The sequence below is a fragment of the Anomaloglossus baeobatrachus genome, chromosome 4 (assembly GCF_048569485.1).
Source record: "Anomaloglossus baeobatrachus isolate aAnoBae1 chromosome 4, aAnoBae1.hap1, whole genome shotgun sequence".
Classification (NCBI taxonomy): Eukaryota; Metazoa; Chordata; class Amphibia; order Anura; family Aromobatidae; genus Anomaloglossus; species Anomaloglossus baeobatrachus.
The window spans coordinates 622800183-622822689 of record NC_134356.1 but is presented as its reverse complement, the minus strand read 5'-3'; the positions used below and the strand labels follow the sequence as shown (position 1 = coordinate 622822689).

Below are 22507 nucleotides of genomic sequence, written 5' to 3'. Positions count from 1 at the left end.
TCTCCCAATTGGAGCTAGAAGAAAAGGAATTTACGGTAAGTAACAAAATTCCCTTCTTCGCCGCTCCATTGGGAGACCCAGACGATTGGGACGTCCAAAAGCAGTCCCTGGGTGGGTAAATTAATACCTCAAGTTAGGGCCGTAAAACAGCCCTTCCCTACATGGAGGCAACCGCCGCCTGCAGGACTCTTCTACCTAGGCTGGCATCCGCCTAAGCGTAGGTATGCACCTGATAATGCTTGGGAAAGTGTGCAGACTCGACCAGGTAGCTGCCTGGCACACCTGCTGAGCCGTAGCCTGGTGCCGTAATGCCCAGGACGCACCCACGGCTCTGGTAGAATGGGCCTTCAGCCCTGATGGAACCGGAAGCCCAGCAGAACGGTAGGCTTCAAGAATTGGTTCCTTGATCCATCGAGCCAGGGTGGATTTGGAAGCCTGCGACCCTTTACGCTGACCAGAGTCAAGTACAAAGAGTGCATCCGAGCGGCGCAGGGGCGCCGTGCGGGAAATGTAGATTCTGAGTGCTCTCACCAGATCCAACAAATGCAAATCCATTTCATATCGATGAACTGGATGAGGACAAAAGGAAGGTAAGGAGATATCCTGATTGAGAAGAAAGGGGGATACCACCTTAGGGAGAAACTCCGGAATCAGGCGCAGCACTACCTTGTCTTGGTGAAACACCAGGAAGGGAGCTTTGGCTGACCGCGCTGCTAGTTCGGACACTCTCCGAAGAGATGTGACCGCTACCAGAAAGGCCACTTTCTGTGAAAGTCGAGAAAGTGAAACATCCCTCAGAGGCTCGAAGGACGTCTTCTGGAGAGCAATTAGTACCCTGTTCAGATCCCATGGGTCTAACGGCCTCTTGTACGGAGGGACAATGTGACAAACCCCCTGCAGGAACGTGCGTACCTGAGGAAGTCGTGCTAGGCGCTTCTGAAAGAATACAGACAGCGCTGGGACTTGTCCTTTAAGGGAGCCGAGCGACAAACCTTTTTCCAAACCAGAGCAGGAAGGAAAGAAAAGTAGGCAATGCAAATGGCCAGGGAGACACTCCCTGAGCAGAGCACTAAGATAAGAATATCTTCCACGTCCTGTGGTAGATCTTGGCAGACGTCGGCTTCCTAGCCCGTCTCATGGTGGCAATGACGTCTTGAGATAATCCTGAAGACGCTAGGATCCAGGACTCAATGGCCACACAGTCAGGTTCAGGGCCGTAGAATTCAGACAGAAAAAACGGCCCTTGGGACAGTAAGTCTGGCCGGTCTGGTAGTGCCCACGGTTGGCCGACCGTGAGATGCCACAGATCCGGGTACCACGACCACCTCGGCCGGTCTGGGGCGACGAGGATGGCGCGGCGGCAATCGGAGCTGATCTTGCGTAGCACTCTGGGCAACAGTGCCAGAGGGGGAAACACATAGGGTAGCTGGAACTGCGACCCATCCTGAACTAAGGCGCCTGCCGCCAGAGCTCTTTGATCGTGAGACCGCGCCATGAAAATCGGGACCTTGTTGGTGTGCCGAGACGCCATTAGATCGACGTCCGGCATCCCCCAGCGGCTACAGATTTCCTGAAACACGTCCGGGTGCAGAGACCATTCCCCTGCGTCCATACCCTGGCGACTGAAGAAGTCTGCTTCCCAGTTTTCTACGCCCGGGATGTGAACTGCGGATATGGTGGATGCTCTGTCTTCCACCCACATCAGAATCCGCCGGACTGCCTGGGAGGCTTGCCGACTGCGTGTTCCGCCTTGGTGGTTGATGTATGCCACCGCTGTGGAGTTGTCCGACTGAATTCGGATCTGTTTGCCTTCCAGCCACTGCTGGAAGGGTTGCAGGGCAAGATACACTGCCCAGATTTCCAGAACATTGATCTGAAGGGTGGACTCTTGCTGAGTCCACGTACCCTGAGCCCTGTGGTGGAGAAAGACTGCTCCCCACCCTGACAGACTCGCGTCTGTCGTGACCACCGCCCAGGATGGGGGTAGGAAGGACTTTCCTTTTGACAATGAGGTGGGAAGAAGCCACCACTGAAGAGAGTCCTTGACCGTCTGAGAAAGGGAGACGTTCCTGTCTAGGGACGTCGACTTCCCATCCCATTGGCGGAGAATGTCCCATTGCAGTGGACGCAGATGAAACTGCGCGAAAGGGACTGCCTCCATTGCTGCTACCATCTTCGCTAAGAAGTGCATGAGGCGTCTTAAGGGGTGTGACTGGCCTTGAAGGAGAGACTGCACCCCCGTCTGTAGTGAACGCTGTTTGTCCAGCGGAAGCTTCACTATCGCTGAGAGAGTATGAAACTCCATGCCAAGATATCTCAGCGATTTGGTCGGGGTCAGAATTAACTTTGAAAAGTTGATGATGCACCCGAAACTCTGGAGAGTCTCCAGCGCAACGTTCAGGCTGTGTTGGCATGCCTCTTGAGAGGGTGCCTTGACAAGTAGATCGTCCAAGTAAGGGATCACAGAGTGACCCTGAGAGTGCAGGCCTGCTACCACTGCTGCCATGACCTTGGTGAAAACCCGTGGGGCTGTCGCCAGACCGAAGGGCAGGGCTACGAACTGAAGATGCTCGTCTTCTATAACGAATCGTAGCAAACACTGGTGCTCTGGAGCAATCGGCACGTGGAGATAAGCATCCTGATGTCTATTGATGCTAGGAAATCTCCTTGAGACATTGAGGCAATGACGGAGCGGAGGGATTCCATCCGGAACCGCCTGGTTTTCATGTGTTGAGCAGTTAAAGGTCCAGAACGGAACGGAAAGAGCCGTCCTTTTTTGGCACCACAACCAGATTGGAGTAAAAACCGTGACCTTGTTCCTGCAGAGGAACAGGGATTACCACTCCTTCTGCCTGCAGAAGAGCATCGGCTCGGTCGGGAGGTGGGGAAGTTCTGAAGAATCGAGCCGGAGGACGAGAACAGAACTCCATCCTGTGCACGTGAGACAAAATGTCTCTCACCCACCGGTTTTTGACCTGTGGCAGCTAAATGTCGCCAAAGCGGGAGAGTCTGCCACCGACCGCGGATGCGGAGAGAGAGGGCTGAAAGTCATGAGGAAACCGCCTTGGTAGCGGTTCCTCCGGCTGCCTTCTTTGGGCGTGATTGAGCCTGCCAGGAATCTGAGCCCCTCTGAGCCTTTTGAGTCCTTATGGACGAGGAAAACTGGGACCTGCCCGAGCCTGGAAAGGATCGAAACCTCGACTGTCCTTTCCTCTGTTGGGTTTTGTTTGATCTGGGCTGGTGTAAGGAAGAATCCTTACCCTTGGACTGTTTAATGATTTCATCCAATCGCTCACCAAACAGTCTGACACCAGATAATGGCAAACTGGTTAAACACTTTTTGGAAGCAGAATCTGCCTTCCATTCCCTTAACCACAAGGCTCTGCGTAAAAACCACGGAGTTGGCGGACGCCACTGACGTACGGCTCGTAGAGTCCAGGACAGCATTAATAGCGTAAGTCGCAATGCAAACATATGCGAGGTTAAGGACGCCATCTGCGGCACAGATATACGTGTGACAGTGTCCACCTGCGCAAGACCAGCTGAAATAGCTTGGAGCGCCCATACGGCTGCGAATGCCGGAGCAAACGACACGCCGATAGCTTCATAGACAGATTTCAACCAGAGGTCCATCTGTCTGACAATGGCATCTTTAAGTGAAGTCCCATCTTCCACTGCAACTATGGATCTAGCCGCAAGCCTGGAGATTGGGGCATCCACCTTTGGACACTGGGTCCAGCGCTTGACCACGTCAGGGGGAAAGGGATAACGTGTATCCTTAAGACGTGTGGAGAAACGCTTGTCTGGATAAGCGTGGTGTTTCTGGACTGCTTCTCTGAAGTCAGAGTGGCCCAAAAAAGTACTGAATTTACGCTTGGGATACCTGAAATGGAATTTCTCCTGCTGCGAAGCTGACTCCTCCACTGGAGGAGCTGAGGGAGAAATATCCACCAGTCTATTGATGGACGCTATGAGATCGTTCACCATGGCGTCACTATTAGGAGCATCCAGATTGAAAGCGGTCTCAGGATCAGAATCCTGATCAGCTACCTCTGCCTCATCATACAGAGAATCCTCTCGCTGAGACCCTGACTAGTGTGTGAAGTCGAGGGTCTCTCCCAGCGAGCTCGCTTAGGCTGACTGGGACTGTCGTCCGTGCAGAGCCTTCAGCCTGGGATGTATGGGACCCCCTTGGAGCACGTATTAGTTCCAACTGAGGGAGACCGGGGGGCATTGTTCAACAGTGCCCATTGTCTGAGTCACTGGCCTGGACTGCAAGTTTCTAGAATCTTGGTCATATTATCCGCAAAAAACTGCAAACTCTGTCCTCTGGACAGTTTCACAGGTGGCTCTCTCTGGGCCACCACTAGCAGAGACTCTACCCAATGGGGGTTAGTGGAACCTGCCGGTAAAACAGCCTCACATGCGGTACAGACAGCATAGAAAGCCTGTGCCTTGGCACCCTTGCTTTTCTGCGGACGACATGCCGTTGTCTCCTCAGAGCAATCCAGGGGTATCTAGCCAAGAAGCGACCGTACAGTGCAAATATAGGTACAAGCATAAAGTACACAAAACACTGTGGCACTAGTGGGGTCAGCACCAAGGTGCTGCTTACCGCCCGCTTAAGCGGGTGTGTGGTCGCCAGAATCCCTTGACCGGGTCTCCCAGAGCCTGTGTCCGTTCTCCAGCTTAGACTGCATGCAGGAATGGCTGCCGGCGTCCTGTGAAGAGGGGCGGGCCGTGGGCGTGCCCCAGACAACGAGCGGGAAACTGGCGTCCCACTGTGCCCAGTGAGGGGGCTGGAGCTGGGGCCCTTCTGTGGCCTGTTGGACGTGGAGGATTGGGACCTGGCTGAGGGCCGAAAGGACCGAAACCTCGATTGAATTTTTCGTTGCTGAGGTTTGTTTGGTTTGGACTGGGGTAAGGACGAGTCCTTACCCTTGGATTGTTTAATAATTTCATCCAATTGCTCGCCAAACAAACGGTCGCCAGAAAATGGCAAACCGGTTAAGAACTTCTTGGAAGCGGAGTCTGCCTTCCATTCGCGTAGCCACATGGGCCCTGCGGACTGCCACCGAATTGGCGGACGCTACCGCTGTACGGCTCGCTGAGTCCAGGACGGCGTTCATGGCGTAGGACGAAAAGGCCGATGCCTGAGAAGTCAAAGACACAACTTGCGGAGCAGAGGTACGTGTGACTGCATTAATCTCAGACTGACAAGCTGAGATAGCTTGGAGTGCCCACACGGCTGCAAAGGCCGGAGCAAAAGACGCGCCTATGGCTTCATAGATGGATTTCATCAGGAGCTCTATTTGCCTGTCAGTGGCATCCTTGAGCGATGAACCATCTGCCACTGATACTACGGATCTAGCCGCCAGTCTAGAGACTGGAGGATCCACCTTGGGACACTGAGCCCAACCCTTAACTACGTCAGGGGGGGGAAGGGGTAACGTGTGTCATTAAGGCGCTTAGTAAAGCGCTTGTCCGGAAATGCTCTGTGCTTCTGGACAGCATCTCTGAAGTTAGAGTGATCGAAAAACGCACTCCGTGTACGTTTGGGAAACCTAAACTGGTGTTTCTCCTGCTGTGAAGCCGACTCCTCTATAGGTGGAGTTGGGGGAGAAAGATCTAGCACCTGGTTGATGGACGCTATAAAGGTCATTTACTATGGCGTCCCCTTCAGGTGTATCAAGATTGAGAGCAACGTCAGGATCAGAGCCCTGAGCTGCGACCTCCGCCTCATCCTCCAGAGAGTCCTCATGCTGCGACCCCGAACAGCGTGATGAAGCCGGGGAAGGTTCCCAGCGAGCCCGCTTAGCCGGTCTGGGACTGCGGTCCGTGTCGGAGTCCTCCCCGTGGGACCTAGGTGTCACCCCAGGAGCACTCTGCTGCACCGACCGAGAGGGGTCTGGGGGCGATGAACTCACAGTGCCCGGGGCCTGTGTGACCGATCTGGACTGCAAGGCTTCTAGTATCTTAGCAGACCATCTGTCCATAGACTGAGCCATGGATTGTGAAAGCGACTCAGAGTTTCTCAGCCAAAACTGCAAACTCTGTCCCTGCCACCTGGACAGTGGAAGCCGGCGGTTCTACCTGAGCCGAGGGTCCCACCAGTGCCCGAGGTTCCGGCTGAGTGAGTGCCACAGGGGCCGAGCATTGCACACAGTGAGGGTAGGTGGAACCTGCAGGTAACATAGCCGCACAAGAGGTACAGGTTGCAAAATAAGCCTGTGCCTTGGCACCCTTGCTCTTTGCGGACGACATGCTGTAGTCTCCTCTGAGAGTGATCGCTGAGGGTATATAGCCAAAAGCAAAACCGCCCAAAGCGGTTGTGTGTCCACCAGATTCCCTGCCTGGGCCTCCCAGAGCTGTAGAACTCGTTCTGAAATCCTCCACCGGCAGAAGTGATTGTAAATATGGCTGCCAGAGTTCTCAGGGGAGGAGGGAGCCGTGGGCGTGACTAATAAAGTGCGGGAATCTAGTGCCCCACAGTGCTCAGTGAGGGGGGAGGAGAACACCTAAGTATGCTCCAGCCCTCACTGCCGACGTCCAGTCGACCGTCCCGCCCTTACCCCTGACTGGCAGGCCCGGGGGCGGGAGTTATGGTACTAGGCCGCAGAAGCCGGGGACTAAATTTAATAACGCGGCCGGCAAACAGGCGCGGTCGGCGCGGTAGTCCCGGTCGTCACAAAAAAACAGCAGCCGCTGCAGCGTCTGTAACACAGGCGCTCCATGCACCGTCCCCAAGGGGACACAGAGTACCTTATAGATGCAGGGCCTGTCCCTGATGATACTCAGTCTCCTGTCCGTCAGATTCCCCCAGGGGCTGCGGAGGGAGCCCGGTCCCAGTGAATGGTGACCGGTTAGGATCCCACTTCTCCCAGAGCCTCTAAGGGATGGGGAAGGAAAAACGGCATGTGGCTCCAGCCTTTGTACCCGCAATGGGTACCTCAACCTTAACAGCACCGCCGACTTAGTGGGGTGAGAAGGGAGCATGCCGGGAGCCCTGTTAGGGCCCTCTTTTCTTCCATCCGATACAATCAGCAGCTGCTGCTGACTAAAATGGGAGCTTGAGTGAATGTGTGCCTCCTTCAACACAAAGCATAAAACTGAGGAGCCCGTGATGCACGGGAGGGTGTATAGGCAGAGGGGAGGGGTTACACTTTTTAAAGTGTAATACTTTGTGTGGCCTCCGGAGGCAGAAGCTATACACCCAATTGTCTGGGTCTCCCAATGGAGCGACAAAGAAAGATGCTTTGCATGAAGCACTCAAAAATACGCATGCCTTTCCCGTCCCCTGGCTGACCCAGGGGAAGAAAAGTCCTCTGAGAGCCATGACTTGTTCATCTTGGTTCTTTTAGAAACACAGCGAGGGGACTCCAACCACAGTCTCTCTCGTTGCCACTAACTGGGCCACACACACCCCACTTGACTGGCATCAGTTGACCCAATTTTCAAGATGAAAAAGATGCTTTGCATGAAGCACTCTCAAAAATACGCGTGCCTATTCCGTCCCCTGGCTGACCCAGGGGAAGAAAAGTCCTCTGAGAGCCATGACTTGTTCATCTTGGTTCTTTTAGAAACACAGCGAGGGGACTCCAACCACAGTCTCCCTCGTTGCCACTAATTGGGCCACACACACCCCACTTGACTGACATCAGTTGATGCCCCTTTTCAAAATGAAAAAGATGCTTTGCATGAAGCATTCTCAAAAATACGCGTGCCTTTCGCCTCCCCTGGCTGACCCAGGGGAAGAAAAGTCCTCTGAGAGCCATGTCCACATTGTCAGTGGACAGACACGTGTGCTTATCTGCCAGCAGACCCCCAGCAGCACTGAAGACAGGTTCCGAGAGAACGCTGGCTGCAGGACACGACAAGATCCCCAAAGCGTACGTGGCGAGCTCAGGCAATTTATCCAGATTGGAAGCCTAAAATGAGCAGGGCTCAAGTTGCACAATAATGGAATCGATGTTTCCTTGCATATACTCATATATCTGGGTGTCCTCCTCTTTTTCCTTGTCCAGCTCTTTTGTTTTCGCATGAGTATATGTCCTTGTCACTTTCCCATGTGTTTGTGTTGTGTTGTGAGTTGTTTATCACCTTTTGGACACCTTTGAGGGTGTTTTCTAGGTGTTTTTATGTGTTTGTGATTGCCTGCCATTGTTTCCTATGCAGTTCGAGTTCGGTTCGTCGAACGTTCGACGAGCCGAACTCGAACGGGACCTCCGTTCGGCGAACCGACCTCGAGCCGAACCGGGACCGGTTCGCTCATCTCTACTAGTCACCGGAAATAGTCTTCCAACAGTCTTGAAGGAGTTTCCAGAGATGCTTAGCACTTGTTGGCCCTTTTGCCTTCACTCTGCGGTCCAGCTCACCCCAAACCATCTCGATTGGGTTCAGGTCTGGTGACTGTGGAGACCAGGTCATCTGGTTTAGCACCCCATCACTCTCCTTGGTCAAATAGCCCTTACACAGCCTGGAGGTGTGTTTGGGGGTCATTGTCCTGTTGAAAAGTAAATGATGGTCCAACTAAACGCAAACCGGATGAAATAGCACACCGCTGCAAGATGCTGTGGTAGCCATGCTGGTTCTGTATGCCTTCAATTTTGAATAAATCCCCAACAGTGTCACCAGCAAAGCCCCCCTACACCATCACACCTCCTCCTCCATGCTTCACGGTGGGAACCAGGCATGTAGAGTCCATCCGTTCACCTTTTATACAAAGACACAGTGGTTGGATCCAAAGATCTCAAATTTGGACTCATCAGACCAAAGCACAGATTTCCACTGGTCTAATGTCCATTCTTTGTGTTCTTTAGCCCAAACAAGTCTCTTCTGCTTGTTGCCTGTCCTTAGCAGTGGTTTCCTAGCAGCTATTTTACCATGAAGGCCTGCTGCACAAAGTCTCCTTTTAACAGTTGTTCTAGAGATGAGAAGGTGTGTCCAAACTTTTGGTCTGTACTGTATATACGAGTATTTTTCTGAATACCTTCAGAATTCATATACAGGCACTCACATCCGGCAGCTAATGAGGCTACAATACAGTAGGTTTTCTTTTTTCAACCCCAATAAACACCACCTGCAGTGAGTTTGTACGGGTCACCAGTCCTACAACACAAACCATATGTACAAGATGCCCGGATTCTACTGAAATTAGCCATAATGTGTCCGAGAAAAGAAAAACAGATTGTAGGGCTCAGGGACTCGAGCATGATGACGATCTTCATGGTGGAACAAGTCTTATATGCACGGATTATCTGGATACATGATGAGAAAGTTTACATGTGTAATATACACCCCAACTTTTCGAAATTTTCCTAACTTACTTGCCATCCACAGCGTCAGACAGCTTAAAGTCAATTTGCAGCTCGTAAAGGGTCTTCTTCATGCGGTCTCTTCTGTCCTGCCGGCGTTTCAGATTAATTAGGAAAACCTGTGAAGGACGCAAGGCCACCATGTGAGCTCTGAGGACGAGAGGGGGAAGAAAAGGTGGGGGGGGGGGGGGGGTTGCCATAATCTCATCCATTATTGGTCAGGATGTTAGGGCCATCACCTTAAAATGGTCGTCCAGGACTATGATATTGTTAACCTATCCTTCGGATAAAGTTGTCAACATTAGACCGGTGCAGACCAAACAACCCAAAGATCACCTCTTAAGCAGCTCCTGGTAATACAGTGATGGGAGCGGTTACTGCACAGCGCCACATACACCCTGAAGAGCAGCTCCATTTGAAGTTTATGGTCATCAGTATCATAGACCTGGACAAGCCACTTAAAAAGAGGGTCTGCTTTATTCAGTCCCCAACTAACTTGTAAAGAGCAGACTTCATTTTGTCCATTATAGACCATCCGTCCAGCTCACATTTTTCACAAGCTCTGAAGGTCTCATTTTTCATCCAGATTTACCACCAAGTGGAAAACAAAGGCATTAGACCTACAGAGATGTGCATCATCAGTCCTTCTCTTACCTCATCCAGTGACATCTTGTCCGAGACTTTGGGTTGAATAGACAGAAAACTTGATGGCTCGACCGGCGGACCCTTCACTGCAGACAGAACACAGCCAACAGAATTAGGACGAGAGCAAGAACATATATAATTACCGTATTTTTCGGATTATAAGACACTTTTCCTTCCAAAAATTTGGGAGGAAAATGAGGGGTGCGTCTTATAATCTGAATGTAGCTTACCAGGGGTGATGGAGAGGGGGTAGTAACAGGCTGGGGGAATGCTGCAGCGGATACAGTGGCTGGTGCTTCAAATAACGGCGCCTGGAGTTGGTGTGTGTGCAGATGAAGCTCTCGGCTCAATATCACATCTGCACACGCACCGACTCTGGCCCACTGATCTCCGAGCAGCAGACTTAAGAAAAAAAAAAAAAAAGAAGGGCACCTGGAGGTGGCGCTTGCGCAGATGAGATCTCGGCTTGCCATTGAGCTGAGAGCTGAACCTGCGCTGACTCCGGGCACCATTTATTTGAAGCCATCGCCGTCCACAGCTGCCGCCTGAGCACCAGCACAGCCAACAGTTTCTGGGACACCCACCTCCCCCACTTGTGACCCTGCTCCACCCCCACTGGTAAGTCACCACCGGATTATAAGGACTCTTTTTCCACCCTTTTTTGCTGTGAATTTGGGGTGCATCTTATAATCAGGTGTGCCTTATAAACCAAATAATAAGGTTAACAGTAAAATTGATTTAACGGTAAGCTGTAGGCGAAGCCTGAGAAATTTTGCAATAAAGCAAAATTAGTATAAATCTATCACATGCATCACACAATATCTCCAAAACAAGAATGTGGTGCTGCATGGTCCCATAGACACCATCTCAGAACTATGGGCTCCTGAGGAATCACCGGTTTATAAAAGATAATTTATTGGGTTCACAGGATAAGAAAAAAAATTGGGTTCTTTTTTTTTCCCTAAAAAAGGGGCCACACATGTTTACAGGTTGTATCTGTTTTTTTTAGTTGAGCTCTGTACTCCAGACTGGAGCCAAAGTGAAGGACCTGACAACAGGTGGCCAGAAAGGCTTCACATCCAAGAAGCAAGTCGCCGGAGACATCAGCACCATGGACAGGCAAGAATAGAAGTTCATGCTGTCCGTGTGCTATCTGGATGTCACATGGCTATCGCAGGGACAGCACATGTGCCAAAATCACGGCACACGGATGGGCCATACACAGCTTTAACATGGCCGTGCAAAAAAAAAAAAAAAAAACAAACGTTTTCTCTTAGCCATCATTGGGGGACACAGGACCATGGGTGTTATGCTGCCTATCCATAGGAGGACACTAAGTAGATGCAAAAGCATAGCTCCTCCTCTGCAGTATACACCTCCTGGCCGGGCGAGGCAGCCCGGCAAGTTTTAGTACACAAGCAGTAGGAGAAAAAAAAAAAAACAAGACAAAAAAAAAAAAAAAACCACAGTAATAACTTCTCAACAGAGGAACATGAGAAAAGAAGAGTCATAACCAAATAAGGTACTGAGAGAACCAAGGCCCAACAGGGCAACAGGGTGGGTGCTGTGTCCCCCAATGATGGCTAAGAGAAAACGATTTTACGGTGAGTACACAAAAATCCGTTTTTCTCTGACGCCTCATTGGGGGACACAGGACCATGGGACGTCCTAAAGCAGTCCATGGGTGGGAAAAAATAAAAAGACAACACAACCCAAGGACTAGGAACCAGTCCCAGACAGCCTGGAGCACCTACTGAGAGAGCTGCTCTACTGCAGTTTGCAGAATTTTCCTACCCAGATTTGCCTCAGTTGAAACCTGGGTATGGACTCTGTAATGCTTTGAAAACGTATGTAGGCTAGACCAGGTCGCAGCCTTACACACCAGTTCCACTGAAGCCTGATGCCAAATGGCCCACGAAGCGCCAACTGCTCGCGTGGAATGAGCCCGCAGCCCACTAGGAATGGGCTTGAGTTGCAAGCGGTAGACTTCCTGGATCGCAGAGCGAATCCAGTGAACCAGAGTCGCCTTTGAAGCTGCCTGTCCCTGCTTAGGCCCCTCAGGAATGACGAACAAAGAGTCCGTTTTCCTAAAGGGGGCTGTCCTGGATATGTAATATCTGAGAGATCTGACGAGGTCTAACGAATGCAGAGACCTTTCCACCCTATGAACCAGGTATGGACAAAAGGAAGGCAGAATAATATCCTTGTTCAAATGAAATGGGGTAAGAACCTTTGGAAGGAAATCCGGAAGGGGGCGCAGAACCACCTTGTCCTGGTGAAAGATCAGAAAAGGCTCGCGGCAAGAGAGTGCTGCTAGCTCCGAAACCCGTCTGATGGATGTAATTGCCACCAGGAATGTTACCTTCCAGGACAGAAGAGCAAGGGAGGATTCCTTGAGGGGTTCAAAGGGAGACCTCTGGAGACCGTCCAGAACGAGGTTGAGGTCCCATGGTTCCAGCGGCCGTTTGTACAGGGGAACTAGATGGGAAACGCCCTGGAGGAAGGTCTTGACTTGCGGACTTCGAGCCAGGCGGCATTGGTAGAAGATTGAGAGCGCTGAGACCTGCCCTTTAAGGGAACTGAGAGCCAACCCCGCTTGCAAGCCAGACTGTAGAAAAATCGAGAATTCTGGGAATGGCCAGAGGCATAGGCTGGACGTTAGTTTCCCTGCACCAGGAAAGGAAGATTTTCCACGTATGGTGGTAAATGCGGGATGAAGCAGGCTTTCGGGTGCTGATCATGGTGGAAATAACCGCGGGGGAGAATCCCGCTCTTGTTAATACCCAGGTCTCAATGGCCATGCCGTCAGCTTCAGGGCTCTGGAGTTCTGATGGGAAATGGGCCCTTGGGTCAGCAAGTCTGGGATGTCTAGAAGGCGCCACGGTGCATCTGTGAGCATTTGTACTAATTCGGCGTACCTGGCGCGCCTTGGCCAGTCCGGTGCTATCAGTATCACCGGGACTCCCTCTGCCTTGATCTTCCTGATTACCCGCGGCAGCAGGGGTAGAGGTGGAAATACGCAAGGCAGGCGGAAGAGGTGCCAGGAGCAGACTAGAGCATCCGCGCCGATGGGACTGCGGGTCGCGTGACCTGGCTATGAACGCGGGTACCTTTGCATTCAACCTTGAGGCCATTAGGTCCACGTCTGGTGTGCCCCAGCGAGTGCAGATGTGTAGAAACACTTCTGGGTGGAGAGACTATTCTCCGGCGGGCCAGGCCTTGGCGACTTAGAAAGTCTGCTGCCCAGTTCTCTACCCCCGGTATGTGTACCGCTGATATCACTGATCCCGTCGATTCGGCCCAGCTGAGGATCTTGTGGGCCTCGAGATAAGCCGCTTTGCTGCGGGTGCCCCCCTGCTGATTGATATAGGCTACAGCTGTCGCATTGTCCGATTTGACTCGAATCTGACGACCCGCTAGCAGAGGGCAGAACGCTCTGAGCGCGAGGAAGATCGCGCGGAGTTCCAGGATGTTTATGGGAAGGAAGGACTCCTGGGGCGTCCAACGTCCTTGAGCAGTGTGGTGCCGGTACACTGCTCCCCAGCCTAGGAGGCTGGCGTCCGTGGTCAGGACCAGCCAGTTCACTGGGAGAAAGGATCTCCCCTTCGATAGGGATGAGGACCGAAGCCACCAACGTAGTGCGTACCTGACTGAATGCGTCAGGTGACGATGTCTGTCCAGGGAGAAGGGGCTCTTGTCCCAGGCCGCTAGAAGGGCTAGCTGCTGTGGGCGGAGGTGCAGTTGAGCAAAGGGTACTGCTTCCATAGCCGCCACCATCCTGCCGAGCACTTTCATGCTGAATCTAATGGAGCGAGACGGAGGACGTAGAAGGCAGCGTACCGCTCGTTGAAGAGCGATCGCCTTGTCCTGAGGGAGAAGGATCAAGCCCCGACGGGTGTCCAGGGACATGCCCAGGAAGGTGATGGATCGTGATGGGATCGGGGATGATTTGTCCAGATTCACTAGCCACCCTAAGCGGGATAGGGTGTCCACAGTGATCTGTACGCTGGTTGAGCAGTCGCGGAAGGAGGGGGCCTTGATGAGGAGGTCGTCCAAGTAAGGGAGAACGACTACTCCCCTGACGTGAAGGACGCTCATGGCGGCCGCCATGACTTTGGTGAAGACCCTTGGTGCGGTGGCAAGGCCGAAGGGTAGAGCTACGAATTGAAAGTGGGAGTCCTAAATTGCGAAGCGGAGGAACTTTTGGTGATCTGGGGCGATGGGTATGTGCAGGTACGCGTCCTTGATGTCTATGGAGGCGAGGAATTCCCCTTCGACCATGGATGCAATAATGGACCTTAGGGACTCCATTCTGAATCTCCGTACGTGCACATGTTTGTTCAGGTGTTTGAGGTCCAGGATGGGTCGAACTGACCCATCCTTTTTGGGGACCACAAAGAGGTTGGAATAAAGACCCCTGAACTTCTCGTCGTCTGGGACAGGTATTATCACTCCTGCTGTTTGGAGCGAGTGGATTGCTGAGAAAAAAGCTTTGCGTCGTTTTCAAGTCTTTGGGGGGGTTTGAGAGAAAGAACCGACTCGGGGGTCAGGTCCGAAATTCTATGTGGTAACCGGAAGACACAAGGTCTCGCACCCATTTGTCGTCTGAGGCGGCAGCCCAGATGTGTTGGAAGAGCCGCAGTCGACCTCCTACAATGAGTGTATCTTCCGGGGCGCCGAAGGAGTAAAAAAGGGCGGATCGGCCCAGCCCTTGGGGTCAGGTGAGGCAAAAGGGCACCGGGACTCCATGAGTCTTCGGTTACCGAAGCGCCTGTCAGGCTTCTCCCTTTGCTTTGTGAGGATATCCTGAAACTCTGGGTGATCAGCGAAAACCTTTTGGGGTTTCCTTGCCCTTTTAAAGGAGACCGCATGGTCAGTGGTAGTGGATGGGGGATCCTCCACATGCAGAGTTTGGTTGATTGCTGCTATAAGGGAATCTATTGCAGTTTGATCATCTGGGGAGGATGAAACCAAGGAATTCTCCTGGTACAAACAGCATTCTCCCTCCTCCAGCTCTTCAGAAGCCGTGGAGCGTGTGGGAGAGCCTGCCCTGTGTGCTCCCGAGGGAGAGCCCGCTGGAGACACCCGGCCGTGTGCTCTTTTTCTGATCCCTGCAACCAGGGAAGCATGTGCCCGGATTACCTCAGAAGGATCCTCCATAGGGGTATCCTCAGGCTGCGTTCCGTCCAGGGGCCCAGAAGGGTGTGGAGGACGACATTGCATAGCCAGCACCAGGTTCTGTGACAATTTTTCCATGGATTGGGACAGAAACTGTGCCCATTCCGGTGGGCTGGGAGCCCTAAGCTCTGGGCTGACGGTTGCGGTGGTGGTGGCAGGGGGGTCTTGGGGGGCTATAGGGGCACAGGACTCAGAGAGAAGAGGTGTGTTTTCGTGGTAGCTCAGCGTGGCAGGCAGTGCAGGCTGAAAAATAGACTATGTGGGCCTTAGCGCTCTTAGTGCCCTTAGAATTCAGCATGTTCCTAATAGGAGTATGCCAGGAGGGGGAGCAATGCTCAGCAGAGCTACAAGTGAAGCAAGCACCTCACCAGAATCAGCCGATGGCCCTGTCCTCAGGAAGGAGAAAGCTCTGTGGAGATCTTCGCAAACGTTCCTGGGAGGGGGCGGGGCTTAGCGCTAAAAGAGCGGGAAGAAGAAGTCAGTGTGCCCCCCTTCCTGCTGTGGGTAGTAAAAAACGGCGGGAAGGGAGCTTATGATAGTTTTCCTCCCTCTCCCTCCAGTCAGCACACCGCTTGTCACTGGTGGTTATCTCTGCCGCCTTTTCTGCTAGAGCAAATAAAACAGAGCAAATAAACAGCGCGAGTTCCTGATTTATGTGCCCTCCCCCTGCCACCGGGAAATTATCTGTGGAGGACTTTCTGCAACAGCGAGGGATTTACCCCCTCCTCCAGCCAGCAAGCTAGAGAAAAGTTAACACTGTGTGCAGGATCCTTGGGGCTCTCCCAAACAGCGAGGGATTTCTGCAAATTCAGCAGTCCTGGTAGCCTTCCCTGCACAGTCTTTTCTCCCTTTCTCTGGGAAACCAGTCAGGGGGGGATCTCACCTTAAACGCTGCTTCAGTCCAGGCAGTGAAAATAGCAGAGCCAGCTTGCTGTGTTCGGTCCCACCGGTGTCATATTCAACTCAGAGCCTGCAAAGAGGGGCTGAGGAATTGAGCTATAGGGGCACAGGCCTCTACCCTGGGCTTTGGAAAATCGGTGTCTGTGGAACCCGTCGTCCAGCCCAGGATCCAGCGTCGCAGGAGGGGGTACGTGGAGGCGACACTCCACGTTCCCGCCCGTTGATGGTAGTGGGAGATCGGTCCCAAAGGAAACCATCGCCCTCAAAAAACAACAAACCTTGAAAGGAAGTGCCTCCTACAGACACCAAGCTAAAACTGAGGCTGCCTGGCCCGGCCAGGGGGTGTATACTGCAGAGGAGGAGCTATGCTTTTGCATCTACTTAGTGTCCTCCTATGGATAGGCAGCATAACACCCATGGTCCTGTGTCCCCCAATGAGGCGTCAGAGAAATGAACGTTTTCCATGGACGTGTGAAGGGAGCCTTAAGGTGGCGTCATACGGTCCGATATATCGTGCGATCGCACCCGCCCCCATCGTTTGTGCGTCACGGGCAATTAGTTGCCCGTGGTGCACAAAGTCGTTAATCCCAGTCACACGCACTTACCTCCCTAACAAGCAGGGAAAGGGAAAGGACGTTCGGCATCACAGCGACGTCACACAGCGGCCACCCAATAGAAGTGGAGGGGCGGAGATGAGCAGGACGACATCCCGCTCACCTCCTTCCTTGCGCATTGCCGGCAACCGCAGGTAAACTGTGTTCGTCGTCGCCGGGGTGTCACACGGAGCGATGTGTGCTGCCTCAGGAACGACGAACACCGGGCGCACTGAAGGAGGGATGATATTATGAAAATGAGCGACGTGTCAATGAGCAACGATAAGGTGAGTATTTTTGCTCGTTAACAGTCGTTAGAGATGTCGTAGCGTGTGACATCTGCGAACGATGCCGGATGTGCGTCACAAACTCCGTGACCCCGCCGACATATCGCCCGATATCGTACGTGTGACGGGGCCTTTATACTGTGTACATCCAACAGCAGCAAAAGTCGCAAACATCTCATCAGTGGGGGTCCAAGATGTCAGACCTCCGCTGATCTGATTCTGATCACGTATCCTAGGGATATGTCATCCATATACAAGACAGCCCCTTAAAGAACAAAGGGAAACCCTCACTTTTTTAGTGCTTCCTCCCAAACCCCCCACCTCGCTTTCTTCTACCCATACTCACCCATCACTTCTAGTTTTGTATGCAGGAAGTTGTCGGCCTCATCCAGCAGAGTGCTGTGTGCCCGCAGAGGAACCGGCAGATGCCCGTATACTTCTTTATTACAGAGGAACATCTGGACATCTGGAAGGAAAAACAAAAAAATAGGGACAGTCAGCATGTGACGTTACATCCTTACCACGGGAGAAATACAAGAGCAGATCACAAGTATGCCCATGGTATATAATGGAAATAAGCACTCCGTGTAGTGAGTTAATCATTGAAACAGTGTAAAGCATGGACACAGCAGAAGGTGGATTGCCGGCTATGCTAGGCTCTACAGGATTGTCTCAAGGATGTAACTAGATATTCACAAAAAGGCAAAGTCTACGAATTTCCAGAAGGCAGCCATTACTACAATGGCCGACATCGGCACTTACCAGCCTGTCGGCAGGAGAAGGCGAAGACTATGATATCATCAAACGCCCAGGTGTAGTCCGTATGAGGGGGGTAGAAGTCCAGGTACTGGCTCGCCTCCTTCCGCAGGTCGATAAGAAATGTAGAGTGAACCATGGGCACCGCAAAGCACCCGCGTCGTTCCCTGCGCCGGATCGGCATGTAGGCCGGGGTGCGTCGGTAATAACCCTGCGCACAAACGTCGTATTAGGCTGACACCAGACTTGGGTGCAGGACACATTACTGACCGCAGATCCTCACCTGAGTGGTCATCCCGCACCAGAAGTTGGAGTACGCCGCCCGGGACTCCATCATGGGGGCGACCACCGTCTTATTCTCAGCAATCATCAAACTCAGGGTGTTTGGATTTGTCAGCAGATTGTCAGCATCTATGAACTGCGGAGGACGACATGTGAGAGGTCACCACGCTGTGTAGGCTGAAGGTGGAAAAACGGTTAGACAAAGGAAAAAGTAACGCGGGATTAGGGGAGACATGACAATAATCAGACCACTTCCATAAAAAGCACGTTCTACCGATACATCCGCTGAATAAGGGAACATTCATGGTGACAGCAGCCGGAACGTCATACCACGTCTGCTTTACATCTGGCCACGGGCCGTATCCTCCATCATGTGGTTTTAATAATAAGCAGCTCTAACAACATAACGGAGGCTCTGGAGTAAATGACAGCTGGGAGGCGGCCATCACAGGGGCCGCACGTGAGTAGTACCCAAGATTACTCAATAAATGCTTGTCCTGGAAAGGCACCTAACATTCTATAGCACAGACCTCTAGTGGCCAAATGGCGTACTGCAGATGACTTCAAGAGATATTTACCATACATCTGTCATTTATTTTTACCGCTGTCCTCGTGAATCTGGAGAGTATCCTCTTTTGTGCTTGCAGCTCTGCATTCCTGAGATACGGCCCCCTCCTCCCTGTGTACAAGTCTACATAAGCAAGGATGGTTGACTTTAGGGAGATCAACATCCAACACCGCGGAGACACCATCACGTGTTTCTCACGCATTGAATAACATGTGATGGTGTCTCCGCAGGCTTTCTTGTTTTGAATATTTCCCAGGGGGCATTGCTCTAGAATCACTGCGTTGAGAAACACGTGATGGTGTCTCCGCGGTGTTGGATGTTGATCTCCCTAAGGTCAATCATCCTTGCTCACATAGTCTTCTACTAGGCATTGCTCCCACTAGCCAGTTTCCTACTCCAAACTGATGAGGGGCAAATACCCCGAACCAGCTGTCTGTGGATGGATACCATGTTTGGTATAGGTGGTCTCCTTAACTGGAGACTGCCCTTCCCGCGGTTGTTCCTTCCCGGTGAAAGACCTGGCTAGTTTCCTGCCAGCGTTGAGAAACATGTGATGGCGTCTCCGCGGCTTCCTTGTTTTGTATACAAGTCTAGTCATGACATCTTAGTTCATGGCAAGTAACAGGGAGGTTTCCCCAAAACGATAGCAACTTGGTCCCTATTCATAGGCTGGGGGTGACTTACTGTGGGATCTCCTGCAATCTCAAGAAAGATTGTTGGCCGATTCCCATATGAATAGAGCAGAGGTTGGGTTCACACTCTTCCGCTCCATTTTTGGTCAACAGCAGGGCTGAGGCTTCTGGCTGCTCCAGCCCGTGGACCGAGACAGCCAAAGAGCTGAAAAATGGACTGCGGGCAACACAATGCCCTCCGCCGGCGCTCGCTTCCCGATGTCACTGTTATCTGCATCCACAAGCTGCAGTCAGTGGTGAACACACTGGTAGAGGATGGTGCCGCTGGCTCCATCATCCACCCATCAGTGTGAGGCACAGCAAATGCAATCACGTCACACTATTGTGTGCTGTGCGGAGAGTCCGTGAGGAGGCCCTGTGGGAGCTCAATGTATTTAAGTGACTGTTGGGGCTCCCACTGTATTTAGAAGGGCTATGTGGGGGCCCATACTGTATGTAGAGAGGCTATGTGGGGGCTCAGACTGTATGCAAGGGGCTGTGTGGGGCTAATATGGTATAGAGAGACACGTGTGAGGGTCCATCCTGTATGTAGGGTGCTATATGAGGGCTCATGCTGTATATAGGGAGATATTAAGTGACGCAATATAAAATTATAGTTAATATTAATATTGATCAGAATTAGCTTCAGCCTATTGGTTTAGGCCTCCACACCAGTCAAGGTCTCATGTGGCCCCTCAGGAAAATTAATTTCCCACTCCTGGTCTACCAGATTACTGGAGATCGGGAAGTCTTTTCTAGCGGTGGAAGAGTTGAGACCGCTGCTCCAATTAGACAGCGCCCTTGAGAGACTGGTTCCTAGGATCTCTGGCAGCATCAGCAAAACTTACTAGTTTGGGAAAATCCCTTTAAGAGGTATTCTAGGTTGAAACATTTCCTATCTTTACCGGTGATTAATACTGGGAGGAGGTTAAATTGAGTGTTGGCCCCAACGGGTTGACCCCCATGTTTGGGACTTGCAGCTCAGGAAGATAGCAGATTTGCTCATGTGTGAAGTCGACCAGCCATGTCTTCTCTGTGGCCAGAGCTGGGCTGACTAAACCATTGCCGTCTTAGGGACATGCTCTAAAAAGAGGAGTTGGCTGCCATTACTCACGAAAATGTAATCTGCCCACATCTCTCGGGCAGAGGTTAGGGCAGCCTGACGGAGCTTCATGACGTACTCGTAGCGCGAGTGTGACCAGTGCTTCGGGCCTTCTTCATCCTGGAACCATCTGGGAGTAAGAGAACACGGAGATTATGACGGAGTAGGAGAAACGAGCCGTGTACATGGTATGGATAGTCACATGGACACTAGAAGATGGCATAAGATACAACGGCCCCGAGGCTTAGGGAATGGTCATCCAACTTACCTCATTTTTTGGTGTGAATTATGCCCAGGGTGGGCTAAAGTCATAAATAGGTGATAGCGGCCATCTTGGATTGACTTCCAGGTCTTTTTTAACCCCTTACCTCACCATGATGGATGTAGCAGTCTTGGAGTGGGCTGGGATGTGCTGCATGGATTCAGAATCCGAGCCTGCTCCTGCTGGCTGTGTTATACAGCCAGCACCCACCTCTAACAGTAGCAATCAGAGGTGAGCTCAGATTACTGGTAACCACAGATGCCACTGTCAATCCCAACTGACTGCTCCTTTTACATACAGTCGCCAATGCTCCCGCACCAGCTGCGTGTGATGCAATTGCAGAGAATCAATTACTATGGCAGCTGTGGGCCGGCTAGAGGCCTTGTTGCCGCCATCTTGGTACTCCAGTGACGATCTGCACATGAGACCATGATCTACATTATCTACAGCTATACTGTGATATGTTAGAAGTGAGCAAAAAAAAAACAAAAAAATAAAAAAAAAAAAAATTAGAAATACACAAAATTATTTTTTATTATGCAATGAAAAGCGATAAAAGAAGGGAATTTTGTTTACTTACCGTAAATTCCTTTTCTTCTAGCTCCAATTGGGAGACCCAGACAATTGGGTGTATAGCTATTGCCTCTGGAGGCCACACAAAGTATTACACTTAAAAGTGTAAGGCCCCTCCCCTTCTGGCTATACACCCCCAGTGGGATCACTGGCTCACCAGTTTTAGTGCCAAAGCAAGAAGGAGGAAAGCCAATAACTGGTTTAAAGACCAATTCAATCCGAGGAAACATCGGAGAACTGAACCATACCACATGAACAACATGTGTACCCGAAAAAACAGAAAAACCCAGAGAAAACAGGGCGGGTGCTGGGTCTCCCAATTGGAGCTAGAAGAAAAGGAATTTACGGTAAGTAAACAAAATTCCCTTCTTCTTTTTCGCTCCTAATTGGGAGACCCAGACAATTGGGACGTCCAAAAGCAGTCCCTGGGTGGGTAAAAGAATACCTCGTGATAGGGCCGTCAAACAGCCCTTTCCTACAGGTGGGCAATTGCCGCCTGAAGGACTTATCTACCTAGGCTGGCGTCTGCCGAAGCGTAGGTATGCACCTGAAAATGCTTGGTAAAAGTATGCAGACCCAATCAGGTAGGTGCCTGACACACCTGCTGAGCCGTAGCCTGGTGCCGTAATGTCCAGGATGCACCCACGGCTCTGGTAGAATGGGCCTTCGGCCTTGAGAGAACCAGAAGCCCAGTAGAACTGTAGGTTTCAAGAATTGGTTCCTCGATCCCCCGAGCAAGGGTGGATTTGGAAGCTTGCGACTGTTTACGCCGACCAGTGACAAGGACAAAGAGTGCATCCGGGTGGCGCAGGAGCGCCATGCGGGAAGTAGAACCTGAGTGCTCTCACCAGAACCAACAGATGCAAATCTTTCTGAAATTGATGGACTGGACGAGGACACAAAGAAGGTGAGGTGATATCCTGATTGATATGAAAGTGGGATACCACCTTAGGGAGAAATTCCGGAACCGGACGCAGAACTACCCTGTCCTGGTGAAGGACCAGGAAGGGAGTTTGTATGAGAGCGTTGCTAGCTCGGAAACTCTCCTAAGAGACGAGACCGTTACTAGAAGGCCACTTCCCGTGAAAAGCGGGAAGGGAGACATCCTTCAAAGGCTCGAAAGGCGGCATCTGGAGAGCAATTAGAACCTTGTTCAGATCTCAGGGCTCTAACGGCCGCTTGTACGGAGTGCTGAGAAGACAAACTCCCCGTAGGAACGTGCGTACCTGAGGAAGTCGTCGTTTCTGAAAAAATACAGATAGCGCTGAGACTTGTCCCTAAAGGGAACTGAGCGACAACCCATTTTCCTACCTAGATTGCAGGAAGGAAGGAAACATAGACGATGCAACCGGCCAGGGAGAAACACCCTGCGCCGA

General features: G+C 51.8%; 1 protein-coding gene across 1 annotated transcript in view; it reads right to left on the bottom strand.

The window, feature by feature from the left end:
- Window positions 1-22507, bottom strand: part of COLGALT1 (collagen beta(1-O)galactosyltransferase 1) — a 99588-nt gene that overhangs the window by 60919 nt on the left and 16162 nt on the right. Inside the window, exons 3-8 of the mRNA XM_075346307.1 lie at window positions 20309-20426; window positions 17957-18091; window positions 17680-17884; window positions 17264-17383; window positions 9969-10045; window positions 9327-9433 (exon numbers count right to left, since the gene is read on the bottom strand). Of these exons, the coding sequence (XP_075202422.1) occupies window positions 9327-9433; window positions 9969-10045; window positions 17264-17383; window positions 17680-17884; window positions 17957-18091; window positions 20309-20426 (762 nt within the window). The remainder of the gene's footprint in view (window positions 1-9326; window positions 9434-9968; window positions 10046-17263; window positions 17384-17679; window positions 17885-17956; window positions 18092-20308; window positions 20427-22507) is intronic.